Source organism: Neopelma chrysocephalum, unplaced genomic scaffold (assembly GCF_003984885.1).
Source record: "Neopelma chrysocephalum unplaced genomic scaffold, ASM398488v2 Primary Assembly neopelma1_22, whole genome shotgun sequence".
Taxonomy (NCBI): Eukaryota; Metazoa; Chordata; class Aves; order Passeriformes; family Pipridae; genus Neopelma; species Neopelma chrysocephalum.
The window spans coordinates 30,119,283-30,136,559 of NW_020897689.1; the positions used below are offsets into that span (position 1 = coordinate 30,119,283).

The window sequence follows — 17,277 nt, forward strand, 5'->3', positions numbered from 1 at the left end:
CTGGTGTTTGCCTTATTAGACTGTGTGCTTCTCTGTATGTGTCTTCTCCCTTCCCCTTTTAAAGGTTTTTGTTGAGTTCTTGAGCTGTTTCTAGATTCATCTGCAGCTGCAATATCTCTGGAACTCACGTGTTTCTTGCAGATTTTGTCATAAGAGGCTGATGGAAAAAGAGGTGGTGGTGGAGATACATATATACACACTTGAACAGGAGCATGACTTTCCATGCTTGGTTTTCTCAGGAAGCCAGGCAAAAACAACAACAACAACAACAAAAAAAAACCCCAAACACCAATTAAAAAAACACCAAACCCCCAAAAAACAACCAAACAACCACCAAAAAAATTCCAAAACAAAACAACCCCTCCCCTGAAAACCAACCAAACAAACAAAACACCAAAGAATACCAAAAAAACCAAAGCCAAAATGGCTTAAGATTTTTTTTCCTTTTTTAACTTGCATGAAAATCTTCAGACTAAAAAGGAAAGATGGGAACTAGACTGGTCTTTGGACCTTCCTCTTAAGAGTCACCATGGAGTTAGTAGCATTTACTAGCCTGCAACAAGCTATCAGAGTAAATCCACCATGTGGATTATATTTATTACTTTAGTATTTAATGAAAGTGATAACAAGCTTTGCATCACTGGACAGACCCTTGCTGATATTCTTAAGTATCAAAATACAGCATATTTATCATTCTGAAAAAAGAAAAGAGTTGCTAACATGTTAGCTGTTCTGCTATGACATGAATTTCTCTCTAGTCCTTAAAAACTGCAGTAAATAGAAATAGTCCTAGCAACAACAGTGATATAAACACAAATGTGTTTCCTGAAAAGCAGGAAGCAGCTTAACAATCATATCATATGACTAGCTAAATAGAGAAGAACTTTGCTGGGTTTTTTCCAGGGCATTAGAGCAAATTTCCATGTGACTTTGTGGGACATGACCGTTGCTTGAGCTGCTATTACTGGAAAATCATTTTACTCTGCAGCATGGGCACTTCATACATTTTGTCCTGCCTTGTGAAGCTCATCATCTTGTAGGAATCCATTTCTGTTTAGCCTGTGCATGAGCAATGAGTACGTGAGAAAGGCTGAAGAAAGAACACTGAAAGCTCTGCAACCCCATGTGGCCCCATCAGTTGGTCTTGACTGTGAACGTACACAACTGTTTCAAGGCCGCTGGATCTGGCACAAGAGCAATATGAGTATTTCATCTGCTGTTACTCTCTGATACATTGCTAGTTCTGACTAACAGGAAAAAAGAACCAAGTGGAGTCTGCCCATCACATTGAAGCACCAAAGAGCTGTCCAGTGGAAATGCTTTTCCCTGTTAAAAATGGCAGACTAATCCAGACTTGGCCTAGCAGCCAGATCTTCCTAATCCACGTCCTGTCTATCATAAATGGTCATGCCAGTCCCTAAAATGCAAAAATTGACCTCTTCTAGTATTTAGCCTTGAGAATATAAGTGATGTAAACCAATTGTTCAAGAGGTTGTCTGGAGCATGAGTTTACAAACTTGAGCTGATAGTTTGCAGGTATTGTGACATTTTACTAATTTTTCTGGTTAAATACATGAATTGATTTTTTCAACAACTGAAGTTAAAATTGCAAAAGGAAGTAAAAAAGGAAAAACAATGAAGAGAGTAAATCTGCAAGTGAAATCTTAAAAAAACTCTCTTCCTATTTTGTGCATGGTGAAAAAAGCCATACTTTATGTATTAAATTAACCCATTAAGTGAGTGGGAAGTAAAAAAATACTATGAGTTATGAAGGTTAGAGGTCTATATATATTATAGGTATCTGAGAGCCAGATATAACAAGTGAAAATCCATTGTACCAAATCTACAGTGTGTTTCTACATTAATCTCTTTATAGAATGAATCTTATGGACTCAATCAGATGAAGCACCTAGAGAGAAATCTTTAAAGATATTTAGGTGCCTTACATTTCCAAGAGGTGTTTAGTGGTGTTTTAAAATACATCCAGAAGTAATCCATAGCATTTAAGTACATAGTAGGATTTTGATACACCTAAGTGCCTTTAAAATCCTAGGCCAAGTCTGTGGAGAATTAAGGAGAATGTGCAGGAGAATGAAAGAGGTTATAATGGCACCTCCACCTCCTAAGTCAGCTAAACTACTGCGTAAACACAAGCAGGGATGAAAAGGATTTGAAGGCATATTTACATTCAATGACCAACAAACGTTGCTTCTTTCAGATTACTAGCAGTAAAACATGGAGAAACTGCAAGTTGATTCAGGTCTGACTGAAAATTAGAAGTTGTTTTACGTAACTATAAAATTTGTATATGTGAGATGCAAATTTGTTGGGTAAACTGTAGCTCACCTTCATCACCCACATGGTTCTACAGTGTTACGCACACTACAGTGGGTTACTTTCTATGTGTGGGAAACTGGCTGAAGTTTTGGCCTCCAAATGGTGTTTAACCAACTGCTGCTCCCAAACAGTAGACAAACCTTTCTAAGATGATAGACAGTGGCAGTGCAACCATGGATCACTGTATAGACAGGAGTTACTGTCTGTGATGGTATGGGAATATTTAGGAGAAGGAGGGGAAGAGCACCTTTGGGATTGTACAAGATGACTTATGGGATGTTTAGAGGAGGAATCAAAGGTGGGAAAAAGGGGTGGTAAAGGTGGTTTGATATAGAAAAATAAAAGGATATAGGGCTAAAATGACCTGGTTAGGTGTAAACAGGTTGTTAGTCAGTATGCTTGTCTGGCTATGCCTTGCGCCTGATCACCTCAGTCTGTTTTGTTTTATTAAAATATATTTTAGTTGGTTTTCTGGGTGAAAGTGGCATCTATATTCCATGTGTATGTGTGTGCATGGTGGTCTGAGTGTCAGCAATTAGAGGAGGGGGCCAGAAGTCACAGGGATTTGCATCTTTCATGAAGTAACTGGAGAGACCAGAGAGCACACACATTATATGCATCTCTACATCAGTGAGTGGTCACTAGTAAACACTAAGCCAGCCTAGGTGGGAGTCAAGTTTTGGAGCAGCCATAAGTCCAGGAAAGATACTGAAGAGACCAGAGGATCTGTAAGGGGGCTACTGGAGAGACAAGGGGGTCCAAACCAGCTACTGGGGGACTGTGGTGGGGTCACCTACTGGTAAGGTCACAAGTCTGGACCACCCAAGAAACTTATTTGCCTGTTTGTGTCTCTGTGTGACATAACTGAGTATCCAGAGGTCAGCCACTGAACAGGCTGAGTGTCCTAAGACCAGCTACTGGAGAAGGGAGCCATAGTTTGTTGTGCATGTCTTTAGGTCTGAATACCAGCAACTGGGATGGAACTGTGAACCTCTGGGATAACATTTCCAGGTGCCAGCAACCAGGAAGACTTGGGATCAAGAGGTTAGATACTGAATAAGAAGAGTGTCTAAGACCAGCTACTGAAGGGATCCATATTGCATAGCTATATACAAATACATATTTATTTTCCATTAATGAGCTTCTGTCCAGATCAGCCAGAGAGGGGAACAGGATGAGGCCGTAAGTGCTGTTTGTATTTTTATGAGTGCTGTGTTTTCTGCCTGTGTCAGTCAGCGTGAACAGCCATGTATGTATGTGGAGGTGTGTGTGAGGAGGTGTGTGTGTATGTGCATGTGCCTATTGGGAACACATACTCAGCCTTACCACTAGCCAGATCTGGGAACCAACTGAATTTTAAAAACTGGCACACCAGCAGAAATGATTGCAACAGGAGAGTTGATGGCAAGTACGAACAGTAAATGGGAGGATTTGCAAAGCATGGGGAAAGCCAGGCCTGGAAGGCATATTCAAGGACAGACATATAGATTCAGGCAAAGTCCAAGACAATCTCACTAATAAGGCTGCTGAATAATGACTTGTTCATGGATCTCTTCCAAAAATGCAGATCACACAGAGAAGGACAGTTCATCAGAGAAGAAGGCACATAGTGTCCAGTCCTCTGCTGGTGGATGCTTGCAAGGCAAATGTGTTGATCCTCCAGCTGCTTCACTGATGTCAGAAAGCCATTTGACTCAGCCTAGCATGATGGTTGTGGGCTACTCAGAGGTAATTTGCTAGAAGCTGCTAGCCCTGCTGAAAGACAAGGAAAGGCAAGGTTGGAGCCCAGAGCACACAGTCTAGCTGACATTGGTCATGTCACACCAACATAAGGGCAGACAGGTAGGAGGTGCCTCCGAAAATACAGATTTGGGGTTATTTGGAGGTTATATATTGTTTGGTGGGGGCTAGCTTGACTGTGTTCAAGTTATAAAGAGTACCCAAGATTGTTCTCCAAGAGATCCCAGCTGGGCCACCTTTGATCATGTAGATAAGGAGGTTCTATAACTCTGGCCCAAGGGCTGCTCTTGCACAACAGCAGAGACTAGGTCAGGCAGTAAAGATGTGCATGGACAGATGAATGCCTCCCTCCAGGGCTATATACTGCAATATAGCCCTGTAGACAACGTAGACAATGGCATCTCATGGAAGAGTCACTCTGGCATCAAAGCAGGCATCCTTTACCTGGGAAACCATGCAATAGTTACACAAAGGGATCATAATGCAGATTCAGCAACTCTGGGAACTTGTTTCCTCTCTGGAGGTGAAAGAAAATCTTCTTTTTCACTAAAAATGAAGCTATTTAAACCATGCATACCCCAGGGCATGCTCCGCATTGTGATGACACGAGCTTTCAGCAAAGTTGCTCTGCAGAGAGTGCTTGTCATCCCAGTTAGAATTTTCAGTAGCAGCTTATCTTGTTGGCAAAACCACGTCGGAAAAGAGCGATGCAAAGAAGATGGTCCTTGGCAAGGCACAGAGAAAGGCCATCCACTCCTTTGGACGCTGCCCCATCAGCGAAGGCTGCGATCTGCCCAAGGAACGACCGGAGAAGGCGGCGATGTCCGCCTGCAGGGCAGGGCTCCCGAGGAGGGTGGTGAGGATGCCGGACCCACGTTTGCCGAACTGGGTTTGGGCGAGCAGCAGATCATGGGGCAAGCGGCCCCACCGGGACCCCCACTGCCGACGAGCACAGCGCGAGTGGTTGGTGTCACCCGGTGGGTAGTGTCGCCGCCCCTGTCCCGGCGCGGGGCCGAGGGCGGTCCCGGCCGGGGCGGCCGCTGGGAGAGCGGCGGGGGGGGGGTGCGGGGAGCCCATAAAGCACCGCCCGGTGGGCCGGCAGTGCGCACTGCCGGGCTGGGCGGCGGGACAGCGGGAGCACGGCTGGGAGAGCTGGGGGCACAGCCATGAGGGAGATCGTGCACATCCAGGCGGGACAGTGTGGAAACCAGATCGGGACCAAGGTGAGCTTGAAGGGGAGCCGCTGGTTGCCCGCCGCTGGCGTAGCCTATGAGCGCCTGGGGGACGCGCCCGGTTGTTCCTCGGGGCTGTGGGACCCCTCGGGGCTGGGCTGGGCTGGGCTGTGCCCCCCGCCGCTCCCCGCTCCCCTCCGGCCGCCCGTGCCCCGAGCGAGCCGCTGCCGAGCGGCGCCGGGCGCGCCCGGGGCACCGCGCATCGTACCGCTCCCCGTGACCATAAAAGGCTTTGGTAAGTACTCAAACCAAACGGGACCTCTTTTAAAAATTATTTTTTAAATTATTTTTGCGTTGAAACCGTCCAGGCTGAGGTTCAGGAGCGGGAGGCGGTGACACAGCCCGAGCGGCCCCTGGGAGCGCTGAGGCGGCGCAGCCCGCCCGGGCGGGGAGCGGGGCAGCTGCCGCTGCTCCGTTGGATTTGAATCCTGGTGCCTGCCCCGCTCTCGCTGCCGGCGCGGGCAGGGAGGGGCGGCGGGCACGCCTGGAATCCGGCAGCTGCCGCGGGGCCGCCGCCCGTCCGGGAGCTGGGCAGGGCTCCCAGTGCTCCGCAGGGGAGTTCCCAACTAACTTCTCGCTTTTCCTCCCTTAGTTTTGGGAAGTAATAAGTGATGAGCATGGCATTGACCCAGCCGGAGGCTATGTCGGTGACTCAGCGCTGCAGCTGGAAAGGATCAATGTCTACTATAATGAATCATCTTGTAAGTGTGGGACGGGTAGGGGAGCGGGACAGGGGACTCCGTGGGAAGGGGCACAGGAGTCTGGGAGACAATTGCACATCTGGCCGCCCTCCTCGCATGCCATTAGGCCCCCTAGCTGTACCCGGCTCAACCCACTACACACAGAAAATACTATCTACTTTCTTACAAAGTGTTAGGATAATTGGGTGTTGTCTCCGCAGACAGAAGTGGCAGAGGGGACTGTCCTTAGGGTCTGGATGTGAACTTTTGTTTTTTATTTAACACAACGGTTTGCTCTTCTAACACGTGATTATTTCATCAGATGCATCTTGTCAATTACCTCAAATTAAATGGTTGGTTATATGAGCCTGCATCTGTAGTACTCTGTCTCTAATTTCATGAATGAGAAGGTTGGGCCATAGGTAATAGAGAACTGAACAGTAACTCATTAATAGGATGCCAGAAGCGTCCAAATCCGCTGAGTCAGTCTGGTGTTGGAAGGTGTTAACAGTGTAAAATGGAGATCTTGAGTCCTTTGGTCTATTGACACGAACCTGCAAGTGTGAATGTTTCATCTTTTGTCCAGCTTGGGTTAATTCATATTATTTAACTGAGTTTGCTTGAACAATTTCAATTTGATACGGATTTTTTATTTTGTGCTTTGTGGTAGATATGCTGTTTGCCGTGTACATCAAGTAGCTCTTTCAGTGGATGAGAATCCTTCAAGCATTAAAGTTTGTGAGATGTATTAAGATCATTTGAACATAAACACTTTACTCCCCCTGTTATTCACAGAAAATATTACCTACTTTATTGTAAGGAACATGTAAACTATTTTTTCTAATCAGAAACTTCCCTCCCTCATATCTATTGCTAATAAAGAGCTTACAGAATGTTATATACCATGTATAGAACCCAAAAGATGTCAGCTCTGTTTTTCAAGCTGTATCGATTTGTTGCTAGAGTGCTGGGTTTTTCACCACCATGACTTTCTGTACAGGAAGTACTTATATATGTATGAACTATGTATTAGAGTAACAGTATGAGACATATTTCTGTATTAAGGGCTATAACTGTGTCAGAGCATTAAGGGCATACTTACTTTTTATTGCAGCCCAGAAATTTGTACCAAGAGCAGTCTTGGTGGACTTGGAGCCGGGAACCATGGATAGTGTGCGATCTGGTCTTTTTGGTCAGCTCTTTCGGCCCGATAATTTCATCTTTGGTATGTGGATGTTACTTTTTACAAAACAGAGCTCTTTTTTGTAAAAAACAAAGCGGCTGTTTGATTAGCAAGTGAATGGTCAAAAAGCATTTAATCTCTTTATTCTGAAATGATCCTACTGATAAATCCTAATAGCTAACAATGCGATTGCAATTATCTGTAAGTCAGTCAAAATATCCCATTAACTGAAAAAGTCATTCTTCTGTTAAATCATTCCTTCAATTAACAAACTGCTGAGAGTTTTCTATGGTGTTCAGATAAAGTACATTTGCTTTCCATATATGTGAACTCCAGAGAAATCCTGAGGCCACTTCTTTACAACCAAATGCATGGAAATTCTGCAGAAAAATGGAGGGGGGAGGGAAAACCTCAACCACAAACCAACCAGACTACTCTTCACTTGAATTCTTATTAAATGCTTGAGCATTGAATTGTTTTTAGGCTGTGTAATTAAACTTTCTCAGTTGATCCTTACAGTATAGTAATAGTGGAAGAAGACCAACTGTAACGTGGAAAACACTGTCATTACTGGGTTATTTTCCAGCATAATGAGGAGCAGTCTGAGAATATGTGGAGAACTGGTTTTGCAGTGTTCCTGCAGAGGGTTGGTTTTGCCTTTACTGTTCTGCTTTGGAATTCTGTGGTACTTTCCATCTAAGCTTAAAAATGCATATTACCCTTTCTGAGCAGCCTTATGAAGTACAGAAGCGTTATCAGTTCCTTTGCACTAAAGGAGAAACAGCATGTGGAAGTTAAGTGATCCACTTTCTGAAACAGGAAGTCTGAATGAAAGCTACCATGAGAACTCTCGTGTCCTTTTGGTTTCCAAGTCTGCACTAGCCACAAACATTTCCTTCTGACAAGGCAAGCTTAGATTGGAACTTAGTTTGGTATATCATGTCAACATAAGGAAGGAACAATGCCAAGGACGGACAGAGAAAAGATAAACATTATTTGGGTGGTATAAAACAAACTTAAGTCTGGGTTGTTGCTGCTGAGGTGGGAAGTAAAAAAGCCATACCGAGTTCCTTTAAGTCTTTGACTCAAGTTTTAATGCTATCCCCTGTTGTTCTCCTGTAAATTCCATGGCATGGATGTTAAGGGTCTCTTCCAAAGGATCTCTGTTACAACATGTAGAAGTAAGCTTAGGGAGAAAAGCCATAGACATAGTCAACTTTATGAAATATGTTTCTGTATTCAGGTTTCTCCTTTCATTCCCTTTCCCCTGCATGGACCACATAAGCCCTCTGAAAGTGAATTCACCTGACCTATGGAAATACCTGAACTGGAGCTTTACAGTTTGGCACACCACCAGTAAAACCAGAGCAAAATCAATTCAGAATGTCTTCAACAATAGTCCTGTTAACTGTACTCCCTTCCTGCCAAGATAACAATGAACCAACAGCATGTGATCAACTCGTATCTGACAGAGGCCCCTGCCAGCATCAGGCACTGTCCTCCCAACCTGCTGAATAATGTAGAATGGCTGAGCGCTGAAGTAATGATCTTCTGTGTCAAAAGCCAACAAAGCATTTTGTTTTCTCTTTTAAAAATCTGGCCTGGGCCCACAAAGGATTTTGTGGCAAAAGCTGGCAGTCCCACACTTGCTGTACCCCAGGCTGTTAGGGTTCATTCTGATGGAGATGTTTTCCACCTCTGCAAGTAACCATGGAACATCAATTAGGATTTCATGCAGGTATACTGAGTACATGATTGCATATTCCAGATATGGGAATTTATCTCAGACCAGCAGGAGATTTGAGATGGATACAAAACAATCCTTATACTTTAATGCTTGTGTTGACAAGGTAGTGATCTGGAACGTGAAGAAGCACAGTGGAATGATCTTGCTGTATGAGCCAGCAGGTCTCCTGGCCTTCTAACAGCATACAGTTGCCCACCAAGAACTGCTCTGAACTCTGGTGTATCTCTTCTCGTTAACCAGTTTTCATTTGTACATTTTTGCATTTGTCTTTCTTTTTTGTGTACACCATTGCTAGATTTGCTACATAGATTCCACTTCAATTTAAGTTGTATGAACTGGTGGGAGCAACCACAAAATGGCTGTCAGGCAGTCACAGGCAAGTTCTGCAGCAAGGCTGTTCACAATAGGATTCTAAGCATTAGTGTGCAAACTACTGCCCTTTCTTACCAGGTTCGTCTTCTGTTTCAAGCAGTGAAGAGAGGAAAGGAGTGAGAGAAGATTGCAGAAAACAGTTGTCATTTTAGGGATTAAAAAATACATTGAGTATTCACAAATGGCTTCTCTGCATGTGCAGCTCAACCTGAATGTCTTTGATAACCCTACAGTGTGCTGTAAAAAGAAAGTGATAGAAGGATCTGGAAGTGCCAAGAGTGCAGATAAGTTGTGGGGTTCCTTCCTGTAGACTTCTTTAGGTCCTGACAAATGTACAGTGAGAAATGACAGAGGCAGTATGTCAGAGATGGGCTGTGTACAACGCAGAGCTTCCAAGACTGGCAAAAGATTTGCCCAGTGCCGAGTTATGTGGACACAGGCTCATTTTCCACCTAGAGAATTTAGTCCTGGTGGAACTTGATAATTTGTGTTTGCTTAGGATTTTCAGAGGTCAGGTAGGTAGGCAGGCACCTGATAAGTGGAGGCCATCCAGTAGAGTTTTGCAGGATGGGAGTCAGGATTTCTGGGTGTATGGCAGTCTTGGCACCTCCAGGCTGCACTGTATTGTCATGGATAAGAAGTCTGGAGCTTCCAGGGCTTATTTTACATGTTGCGTGTGGTGCTAGTGGTGGTCTTACAGTGCTGTATAGCTAGTGGGTCTGGAAATATAAGATTCCTGGGTATAAATAGCAGAAAATCTCCAATGAAAATGTCGGAGACCCTAGGCACATGGCTGACTAGTGGAAGAAGTGCAGTGTTATCACAGTAGTAGCCAATAGAGGACTGGAGGGAAGCCATTAGTTTTGGTGTTGGCAGCCACTGCTACAGTTCCATGAAGCAGTTTAGATACAGAGATTGTGATAGTGCAATAGAGAGAGTTGGTATGGCAGTAGTTGTGTGGGCATCCTGGAATTTGTGTGATGCAGAGTAAGGCTGAGGAAGTCTAGTACACTGGAGGGCCCAAAGGAGGATAGGTCCACCTCTGTGTTAGTCATGCTGCCTTCTAAATTTTGCAAACTTAATCCGCAAACAAAGCAAAAGCAAGTAAAATCAGTTTCTACTGATTTTTTTTTCCCATGAAAATAAAATTTTCACATTTGTTAGAGTAATTGCCATTCTCCTCTTACCTTGTATTTTGTTCCTATTCCCTACTTCTTATCTCACTGCCCACTGAAGAAGAACAACACATTGTTTACACAAGGGGCAACCTATAAGATAAAGTCCTAAACTCAGAAGGATCCTAACAGAGCTAAATTCTGCATTTTGGAGTGAGGTCTGTTTGTTTGTGTGCATCCTGACATGCTGCCCTATCTGTAGTAGGGGATCTGCTCAAGCAGACTGCAGATGGTTACAAACATATTTAATTCTGGAAGGATATTACTATGTGCTTTGCCCAGCTGGACAGGAAGTGGTGAGCTCCCTGGGCTCAAAGAGTGAAAAATATAGCAGCATGCAGAACAATGCATTAACTAACCAAATACATCATGAGGAAACCAAGCATTTATGCAGTGAAAATAAAGTGCATAATATTTAAAAAATATCCCAGCCAGCAGTTTCCCTGGTTGATGTGTTTGGCACCAACACAGTGCACTGGGAATTGAAATGAGATATGGTAATAGGAAGGGAGGAGAAGGTCTTGGAGAACAACTCAGAATTTGTCAGCTATACACTTAATTCTGAAACTACTGCTCTTCCTGAATACCACTCACAGGAGTACACTGAGTGAGTTCAGAGGCACAATGTATGCATATAGTAGTCACTGTGAGGAACAGGAATGTTAAAAAACTGATCCCCCGTTTAATCCTCCTTATTATCTAAGTAATAACAAAATAGTGGCATAGCAAATGATCTGGACTGTTCATCTTAATAAACTGAGTGGCACACAAAAGGAAAATAGCCTTGTAGAAGAAAAGAAGAGGTTTATGAAACATCAGTAATCCAGTTTTGCAAGTTGCTTTGCACATCCTGAAGAACAGTGAGTTTGTAGGGAAACCAGTAAAACCTAAAAGGCACTTAACTTCCAGGTTTTTGAAGTAATGGTCTTGAAGCTTCTGTTGATCAGTATTTTCATTCATGACATTAAAAAAGCTATAGGTCCTGATATAACAAGTTAAATAGGACTTGTGAAGCCCAGCTTTATTTTTGAATGACAGTGTTGCCTCTGTACCTCGTAGAACAGTCCAAGAACCTTTCATTTAGAAATATACATCTGTGGTTTAGCTTTGTATGCATCATGGCCCTTATAGACAGGAGGTTCTTTAATATTAAACAGTCATCTTGTGTTTACAGAAAAATCAGGATTGGAAGTGTGAAAGCTTTCAAAAGACGGAGTCAAGGCTGCCTTTGCATTTATGGAAGGTAAAATGCCAAAAAAGAAAAAAAATGCCCAAAGGCATAAATGAAAACTACCAGATACTAAAAAATTTATGTTGATACTTCCAGTATTAACATAATATTATATCTATATATATATGAGAGTAGGCAAAACTGAAGACCACAGTTATCCACCTGACAGATTTATAGCAGCTTTTGTTACAGATATGAATCCATTCAGCATTCAAATATCAAACCTTACCAATAATTTTATGTATTTTTTTTCCTGTTGTATGTTATTTTAGGACAAACTGGTGCAGGAAACAACTGGGCCAAAGGACACTATACAGAAGGGGCAGAGTTGGTCGACTCTGTACTTGATGTAGTAAGAAAGGAGTGTGAACACTGTGATTGCTTGCAAGGATTTCAGCTCACTCATTCCCTGGGAGGAGGGACAGGATCTGGCATGGGAACCCTACTCATCAGCAAGATACGAGAGGAATATCCGGACAGGATAATGAATACCTTTAGTGTCATGCCCTCTCCAAAGGTTTCTGATACAGTGGTGGAGCCTTATAACGCTACGCTTTCGGTCCACCAACTGGTTGAAAATACAGATGAAACCTACTGCATCGACAATGAAGCTTTGTATGACATTTGCTTCCGCACCCTGAAGCTCACCACTCCAACATATGGTGATTTAAACCACTTGGTTTCTGCTACCATGAGCGGGGTAACTACATCCCTGCGTTTTCCAGGCCAACTAAACGCTGACCTCCGGAAGCTGGCAGTGAATATGGTCCCCTTCCCACGCCTTCACTTTTTCATGCCAGGCTTCGCTCCTTTGACAGCCCGAGGCAGCCAGCAATACCGAGCACTCACTGTTCCAGAGCTCACCCAGCAGATGTTTGATGCCAAAAACATGATGGCAGCCTGTGACCCAAGACATGGCCGATATTTGACAGTGGCTACCGTCTTCCGTGGTCCCATGTCCATGAAGGAGGTTGATGAGCAGATGTTGGCCATCCAGAACAAGAACAGCAGTTACTTTGTGGAGTGGATCCCAAACAATGTCAAGGTGGCAGTGTGTGATATACCTCCCCGTGGCCTGAAGATGGCTTCCACGTTCATTGGCAACAGCACTGCTATTCAAGAGCTCTTCAAAAGGATCTCGGAGCAGTTTTCGGCCATGTTCAGGAGAAAGGCCTTCCTCCACTGGTTCACAGGAGAGGGAATGGATGAAATGGAATTTACAGAAGCAGAAAGCAACATGAATGACCTGGTTTCAGAGTATCAGCAATATCAAGAAGCAACAGCAAATGATGGAGAGGAAGCGTTTGAAGATGATGAGGAAGAGATCAATGAATAAAGAAATTAAGTGTGCAATTTTTTTCCAGACCAAGTTCTCAATTCTCTATTTCTGAAAATTAGGCTTGTAAATCCATATTTATGTTAAAAAAAAAAAAAGGGAGCACGAATTTCAGATGTTAGAGGTGCTCTTCAGAGTCCATTGAGATCACTGAGAACATTCAGCGTTTCTGGAAATCGGGCCATTTCTATTCATGAGACATAAGGCATTCAGTTAAGGCTTTGGCCTAAGAGTCTGAACACAGAGATTGCTAGTTTGGGATTTTTTTTTTCCAAACAGGTTGTCATCCCTAAAGTTGTAGAAGAGAAGATGTAAAATAGCCTTGAAAATCTACAAATTAGAGCTGCGCTATTTTCATCCAATTATGGGTAAGAAAATCTTGTGGGTTTGAAGCACTCATTCTGTACCAAATGTACAATACTGAACTGCCAGAACCAAAATTTATTCATAATAAAAAGAAGAAAAAGTTTTTTCATATTCTGTACAGTAGCTGCTGACAGTGATATTTGATTCCAGTCCTCTAAAACCAAAATAAAAATTATTAGTATCCTCTCAAGCAGAAGTGTTTTGGGTGGTCAATGCTACATAAATATCCAGTGAACTGCAGGCTAGAGGCTGGATTTGTGACTTGACCACAGATTACATGTATAAAGTCTATCAATTTGTGATGAGTTCGTCATGGATCCCCAGGATTTAAAGTGACACTCCAGTATCTTGCTGGTCTCCTGTCTTTCTATCACCAGTTGCAGGTGCTATTCCTATCCCTATTCCACCTAACCCATATAGCTGAAATTCAGATATTCCACAGATGATGGTGGGAGAGGGGATGTAGACTGTGTGTCAACAGATCTCACTACCTAGGTTTATAAGTTCACCACACCTATAGATGCTGTGCATGTCTTGCTACCAAGATAGGTTAAAATAACTGGACAGATTAAGGTTGAAGTACAAGAGCGTTTATCCACAATATTCAAAACTGCTGGCAAAATTAAAGATGAACAACAGGTTTATCTGCTCACACTAAAGCCAAACCAGAAAGATCTCTGCATAAGCCAGCTGACAAAGTGATTGTTGGGCATTCGCTCTTCGTACTCGCTTTATGTTTCTGCTCATATCAAACAGCCCTTCTCCATTAGAGAGCCTCCACCAGAGAACACTGTGTCTACATGGAGTGTCTTATTTAGGTCAGTTTCTAGGCAACAGAACAAGCAAACAAAGGAGAAACCCTCTGGAAAGCCAAACTTTAAATGTTTCAGGAACTTTGTTTTTTCTTCTTGCCTTCAGAAGCACTTTCCAAGCAAAAAGTGTTGCTCAATACTTAAAAAGGCACTTTACAAACATAGTGTAATTTCTAAAGATCCATTGCTCCTGACAACATGATGTTATGTTTTGTTAGTTTGGGATTCAGGGAATGACACAGTGTTTTATGAAGTATATGAACCAGGCAACTGTTAATCAGTTGACCTGAAGCTGTCTTCCTGATTCTATTCCACATAGAAATGGAACTAAATTAGCTTTAATCAAGTACAAGTTTTTTATGTGGTAACATAAAGTGACTTCAGGGGTTGAGACACAGCCACTGGAACATACTGACCAAATTGGCTTTGGCATAGGGGTGTAGGCAGAGACTGGCTGATTGTCTTTAGGAGACTCATAATGGAGGCAGCAAATTCACAGGGGCCACGTTCGTTGCAATGTCTAGTGCTGCTTAAAGGATTTATGAACAGCAATAGAAGACCTTTAAATATGCATTTTGTAAATGTGAGATGTGGCTATGTATTAATCACAGCATGAGAGAAAGTTATAATACAATATGCCTTAAAGAGAATTAACATGTAGTACCAACACAAAGCAAAAGCAAAATCCCTTGCGAATAAAACCATTAAACTTCAAAGTTTAGTTGATTCTTTGTAAATGGCAGGATATTGTCTTTGCAAGGGAGGAGAATGCATTACAGGCTCAGAGCCTGATATCACACAGCTTTCCAATTAAAGCACTAGCACAGTTACTTCCAAATGAAATAGAACTAACCATCTTACCACTTGTGGAACTGCATTTTGTTATAATACAAAATTCATACCTAGGTCCAAGCCATAAATTTTGACATTACTGTGGAAAAAAAAAAAAGTTCATACTTTAAAAATACCAGGAATCTTGGCATTCCTAAATAATTGAGTTATTCACCTGGTGAACCAGCCTGTTCTTTATTGCTTTTCATACACTTGATGCAAAATGCAGAATATAGACTGAGGCTGTGGAATCCAGACCTGACAATGTTCTCCGATCCTGCTTTGACTCACCCATTCTTTCACATGTGTTTACTTGCAACTGTTTGGTGTGAATTTCTAGAATGTGTGGAGGAATTTCTAGAATGTGGGGGAGGAAAACTAATGCCCTCTAGAAAAAAAGAGACAAATCTTCCATCTGATCTTAGGGGGGAAATACTCAAGCCACCAAAATGAACCCAGGAACCAGCGTTGGAACATCATGGGAGGACCAGCTTACATATAGGCAGTAGGAGAGCCATGGGAAGCACAAATGTTTCCTGTTCCTTTTCAGTCAACCAACTCTAATCATCTTCCTTTCCTGACATACAACTGAAAATTGTTTTAGTAACGGGCTTAGTGAACAATTCCTCCAACTGCCCTTCCTTTCAAATAACTTCCTGCTTTTTCCTTGGAAATCTCTGATTCTGAAATCTGCATGCATCTCACCTAGCTTTGTTCCTCTTCCTCTCACATTCCTCACCTATGTGTTTTTCATTTCGCCTCTGAATTTTCAGCCTAGTCTCTTGCACCTTTTATTTCTCTGGCCTGGCCCACCTTCATTTTCTCTCTTTTTTACTGCTTTGCACCTGGCCACATGACATACCTAGAAGCAGGCTGCTGGGACAAGCCAGATCTGTGGAAGCCTGGAAATGCAGCTCTTAGCACCGCCCAGATGCAGACACCTGTGTCAGTGCTAGGATGAGAAGAAAAAATGGCAACTTACACCACTTGAAAACAGGGAGTGGGTGAGGTGTTGCATGGAAAGAAGGTGTGGTATCAGGACAGAAATAGGAATCTAACCTGATGGGTGAGCTCCTTTGCAAAGTTGCTCCGGGCAAAGCCAGCAAGGAATTGGGCAGGCCCTCGGCTTCGACATGAGAGCCCTCGTGCATTCCACCTTAACCAAGCCAGCTTAGGCTCTTCATCTCTCTGCATCCCACAATTACTGCTCTCCATTCCTTTTCTTGCACATGTATCGCCCTAGGAAAAGGTCGTCACCTCTTAGGGACAGAGTCAGGTTGGGAAAGAGGGTCTAGACCTGCTCCTTCTCCCAGCAGTGGGAGGAACAGGGAACTCAGCAGCTCCCTCTGCACCGCGCAAGCCCCTGCTAATTGAGGCAACACTGCTCAATGTGTTTGCAAGAAAAGTTAATCCAGCATTATTGGCAGCCACAGCCCAGACTAAACTTGATTTTCTTGATTTACGTTCAGCCACCTGACATCTTAAATTTGTGAGGAGGAAGCAGCTAACTGCCTCTTCAGAGAGGCTAGTTGGGTAAACTGCTTTTTTTTATTGTTGTTTTTCCATATCTTTGTTTTGATTCCAAAATCCCAACACTGTCAGATTCTGCAATTTTTGGCACAGAATATTAAGACCTACTGAGGTAAGGCTAAACAGGGCAATTAATGCTCTAAAATAAAGGAGAGGTAAGGCCACTATAATGCACTTATTAATTGCACGCTGCAACTAAACAAGAGTGGAATTGAAAAGTACACAGCACAAACAGGGAGTAAGAGAAAACATTTCCTGCAGAGGAGACAATTCTTTCACAGTCTGGTAGTGCCATTGTGAAGAGTCAGGTTGGTTGTTGTGTTTACTGTTCGTTTTATTTAGCAAGGAATGAAGAAATGCAGAATTCTGGCCTTTACTGTATAAGGACAGCTAGTCCTCAGCACTGGGTACAAACTGCCTATACCCAACAAGAAGTGTTCGGCTAAATTGAGGGAGGGAGAATAGAACAAACAAGGCACTAATACAGAATACATGTAAGATACAACCTAGAGCACACACGCAGAAATCAGTCACTGCTTTACCGTGTTTGCAAGACTTAAGTTTTATAAAACAACTATTGCAATAAATCATTCTAAACTTTGACTCCAATAATTAAGGAAATGAAGTTTAGTTTTTTCAGACTGCTTTCCTGTTTCTCCTTCGTTCTACAACAAACTCAATAGGGATAAACAGATGTGTTTAACA

General features: G+C 42.9%; 1 protein-coding gene across 1 annotated transcript; it reads left to right on the forward strand.

The window, feature by feature from the left end:
* Positions 1–5,184: 5,184 nt before the first annotated feature.
* On the forward strand, positions 5,185–13,589 carry TUBB6 (tubulin beta 6 class V). The gene is made up of 4 exons (XM_027676913.1): positions 5,185–5,300; positions 5,902–6,010; positions 7,104–7,214; positions 11,970–13,589. Exons 1-4 carry the CDS (start codon positions 5,244–5,246, stop codon positions 13,031–13,033), a joined length of 1,341 nt encoding a protein of 446 aa, XP_027532714.1. The 5' UTR covers positions 5,185–5,243; the 3' UTR covers positions 13,034–13,589.
* Positions 13,590–17,277: the final 3,688 nt, after the last annotated feature.

Excerpts from the sequence above, each read along its gene's own strand:
- TUBB6 (XM_027676913.1), top strand. The coding sequence starts at position 5,244 with ATGAGGGAGATCGTGCACATCCAGGCGGGACAGTGTGGAAACCAGATC. Across the intron at positions 6,011-7,103 it reads CTACTATAATGAATCATCTT|CCCAGAAATTTGTACCAAGA; the intron begins GTAAGTGTGGGA and ends TTTTTATTGCAG. Across the intron at positions 7,215-11,969 it reads GCCCGATAATTTCATCTTTG|GACAAACTGGTGCAGGAAAC; the intron begins GTATGTGGATGT and ends ATGTTATTTTAG.